The 3,686-nt window shown below is 42.6% G+C and overlaps 1 protein-coding gene across 1 annotated transcript; it reads left to right on the top strand.

Moving 5' to 3' along the window:
• Nucleotides 1-2,564: 2,564 nt before the first annotated feature.
• On the top strand, nucleotides 2,565-2,858 carry LOC123753908 (uncharacterized). Its single transcript, XM_045735861.2, has one exon. It carries the CDS (start codon nucleotides 2,565-2,567, stop codon nucleotides 2,856-2,858), a length of 294 nt encoding a protein of 97 aa, XP_045591817.1.
• Nucleotides 2,859-3,686: the final 828 nt, after the last annotated feature.

The following is a 3,686-nucleotide window of genomic DNA, read 5'->3' as shown; positions in this document are numbered from 1 at the left end:
ATAATACCATTCACAATTTGCCAAAAAAGAATAATTTAAATTTAACAACATCCCATATTCGATAAAACGGGCAATTAATCTTATTATTCTTTCGAGTACTTTGCAGGGAATGTATGTTAGTGCTTTATCAACCAAAATCTTTTATCTTTATCAACCAAACTCTTCTGTCTTCTAGTGCCTAATATTAATTTCAATAATCTTTCCTCGTAACTCATACCTCTCAGTTTGGGAAATAGTCTGATGGCAAGTTACTTATTAAAGATCAATGCTAGAGGTATGCAGTGGGTCTGTGCCGCTTCATTCAACATCATTGGTGATATATGTCTGGTTCAACAGCTTTCGTTTCCTGTAGTGGGGTTTGATGTCTCGGTACTTATGCTCCTTCCTCAGTCTCTCAAATGTTGTGACTTTACTCATCTAGTTGAGCTTGTTGGGGGTTGAGGTCTGACTCTTTGGTCCCGCCTCTCAACAATCAGTCTACTGGTGCACAGGTTTCTGAGCCTGTGAACCAGTTGATTGCGGCTTCAATATCATATCTACATTTGAAACTGTGTATGGAGTCTGTCTACACCACATCAGTTCCTTGTATATTAAATTTATTAACTACTCTGACACTGTCAAAATTCTTTCTGAAGTCTCTATGGTTCACTTGGGTACTAAGTTTCCATCTGTGTTCCATTGTTCGTGTACCTCCTGAGGTACATAGTTTGTCTTTATCAACCAAACTCTTCTTCCTTCTAGTGCCTAATATTAATTTCAATAATCTTTCCTCGTAGCTCATACCTCTCAGTTTGGGGAATAGTCTGATGGCAAGTTTCTCAACTTTTCTAATTTCATCTTGTGCTTGACTAGATATTTATTTCATCTTGTGCTTGACTAGATATTTATTTCATCTTGTGCTTGACTAGATATTTCTTTTATCACATTTCTAACCAATTTTTCTTCTATTATGTCTACTACATATATTTCTCTCTAACACACGCACACACACATATCCTCAGGAAGCAGCCCATAGCAGCTGTCTAACTGAAAGATATCTATTTACTGCTAGGTGAACAGTTACATCAGGGAGAAAGAAACTCTGCCCATTTGTTTCCGCCTCGGCCGGGACTCTAACCCGGGACATTAGGACTACGACCCTGGAGCGTTATCCACTCAGCCGCGACCCCCCCCCTCTGTGTGTGCGTGTGTGTGTGTGTGTGTTCACCTAATTTTGTTTGCGGGGGTTGAGCTCTGCACTTCGGCCCCGCCTCTCAACTGTCATTCAATCAACTGTTACTAACTAATATTTTTTCAACCCCTCCAGGAAGGAGCCCGTAACAGCTGTCTATTTGTCCCAGGAACCTATTTACTGCTAGGTTACAGGGCATTAGGGTGAAAGAAACTCTGCCCAGTGTTTCTCGCCGGCGCCCAGGATCGAACCCGGGACCACAGGATCACGCGTACAGCGTGCTGTCCGCTCAGCCACCGCCCCCCCCTCATTGTGTGAGTGAGAGTGTGTGTGTGTATTCACCTAGTTGTGCTTGCGGGAGTTGAGCTCTGATCTTTCGGCCCGCCTCTCAACTGTCAGCCGATCAACTTTTTTTCACACACACACCCTCAGGAAGCAGCCTGTAACAGCTGTCTAACTCGCAGGTACCTATTTACTGCTAGGTAACAGGGGCATCAGGGTGAAAGAAACTATGGCCATTTGTTTTCCGCCATCAATGGGGTTTGAACCCTGATCTTAGGATTATGAGATCCAAGCACTGTCCATTCAGCCACTTTCCCTCCTATATGTGCTATATGTGTGTGTGTGTGTGTGTGTGTGTGTGTGTGCGTGTGTGTGTGTGTGTGTGTGTGTGTGTGTGTGCGTGTGTGTGTGTGTGTGTGTGTGTGTGTGTGTGCGTGCGTGCGTGCGTGCGTGCGTGCGTGTGTGTGTGTGTGTGTGTGTGTGTGTGTGTGTGTGTGTGTGTGTGTGTGTGTGTGTGTGTGTGTGTGTGTGTGTGTGTGTGTGTGTGTGTGTGTGTGTGTGTCTGCACAAATCAATCGTGCGTGATACTAGTACCCAAAACAATGGAAAATAAAGTTCTCGTGCAGTTCACAGTATCACCAACCGATATATAATAACAAATACAATTGTTACATAAATAAAGCCTTTCTTGTCAGTCTTACCATTACTTGTTTTTATATTTTAAAACTTTATAGTAGTTTTAATTACATATTACCGATCAATACAACTAATTGTTGATAGCACTTTAAAAATTATTTGAAAATCTGTTATACGTTTTATTGCTCTACTAATTTTTTTTATTTGTCAGAAAAGACTTAAAAGAGTCAAATAATTCAACTGCTGGAATAAGCCTGACCTTCACCAGCGGTCTGGAAGCTGGGTATATAAAGGCTGAACTAGGAGAGTGTTATTCAGTGTACCGCAGATACTGTCCACCTCCTCACCATGGTAAGTTCTGCCTACAGTATCCTCGCAAGTGTTGGGATGCTGGCTCTGTGATCTGGCTTATATTGTTGCGGAAGATTTTCAGGATGTAAATGTTCCGACGTCTCTCTCTGGTTCGCAGAAGTCGATGCTTGCACTAGTGGTCTTGGCCGTCGTGGCTACTCTTTGTCAAGCCGGTGGATACGGCTACGGAGGTGGATACGGCTACGGAGGGGGACACGGAGGTGGATACGGCTACGGAGGTGGACACGGAGGCTATGGTGTTGGTGGAGTGTCTAACAACAACTTCCACCTCGCTGGTCCCAGAGGCTACGGATATGGACACGGTGGCGGCTATGGCTACGGAGGATACGGTGGCGGTCATGGCGGCTTTGGTGGCGGCTTCGGCGGCCATGGTGGTGGATACGGATACGGCAAGTAAACGACCGGACTCAACGACAGATCCCTTCGCATAAACAAAGATTATATAATTTAAGAATCCCAACGATGTCCCCAAAGTGTACCCTGTACGACCACTGATCTGTGTGTACACAAACCTAAGTAAAATATTTATTAATTTGTGAGTTTATTTTGCCTGTTATAAGAAGTTGTGTTTATTTTAATGGACAAAGACTATGGCAGCTAAGATCTTCAAACCTTTATTTTGAATATCACTAATATATGTTATAACGTGATTATCACACATATTACATTGTCTGGAAATATATGAAATGTTAATATCCACTCTAATGTGGTTTGCAGTTTATATGACAGACAAAATAGATACAAAAAAAAATTACAGACACCTTAGTGGAAATCTAGGCACACGCTCTAGACGATTTCTGCGGTCCTGGTTCCTGGTTCGGCTTCACTGGAAGCCTCAAGGAATCCACGTTGGTTCAGTAGTACCCAAGGTTTCAATAAATTTTTAAAATTGAGAAACATGCTAATTATTTGTATTTACAAGTTCTAAGAAGAGTTTTATTCTTTTTTTTTATTGAATGCGGATACTTATGCATAGGAAAAGAAAGCCTATAGAAACTCAAAGTAATAATTATCGGGCTGCGTCTAGGGAGATAATTTCCTGCATGCTAGTTTTCTCCTCCCTCTTACTCTCGCTCTCTCTCTCTTCTTTCTCTATCTCTTCCTCCCTCTCTCTCTCTCTGTCTCTCTCTCTTCTTTCTCTATCTCTTCCTCCCTCTCTCTCTCTCTGTCTCTCTCTCTTCTTTCTCTATCTCTTACTCCCTCTCTCTCTCTCTGTCTCTCTCTC

The sequence above is a fragment of the Procambarus clarkii genome, chromosome 6 (genome assembly GCF_040958095.1).
Source record: "Procambarus clarkii isolate CNS0578487 chromosome 6, FALCON_Pclarkii_2.0, whole genome shotgun sequence".
NCBI lineage: Eukaryota > Metazoa > Arthropoda > Malacostraca > Decapoda > Cambaridae > Procambarus > Procambarus clarkii.
Note: the sequence above shows the minus strand (reverse complement) of the source record. Positions and strands in the feature narration are given on the sequence as shown.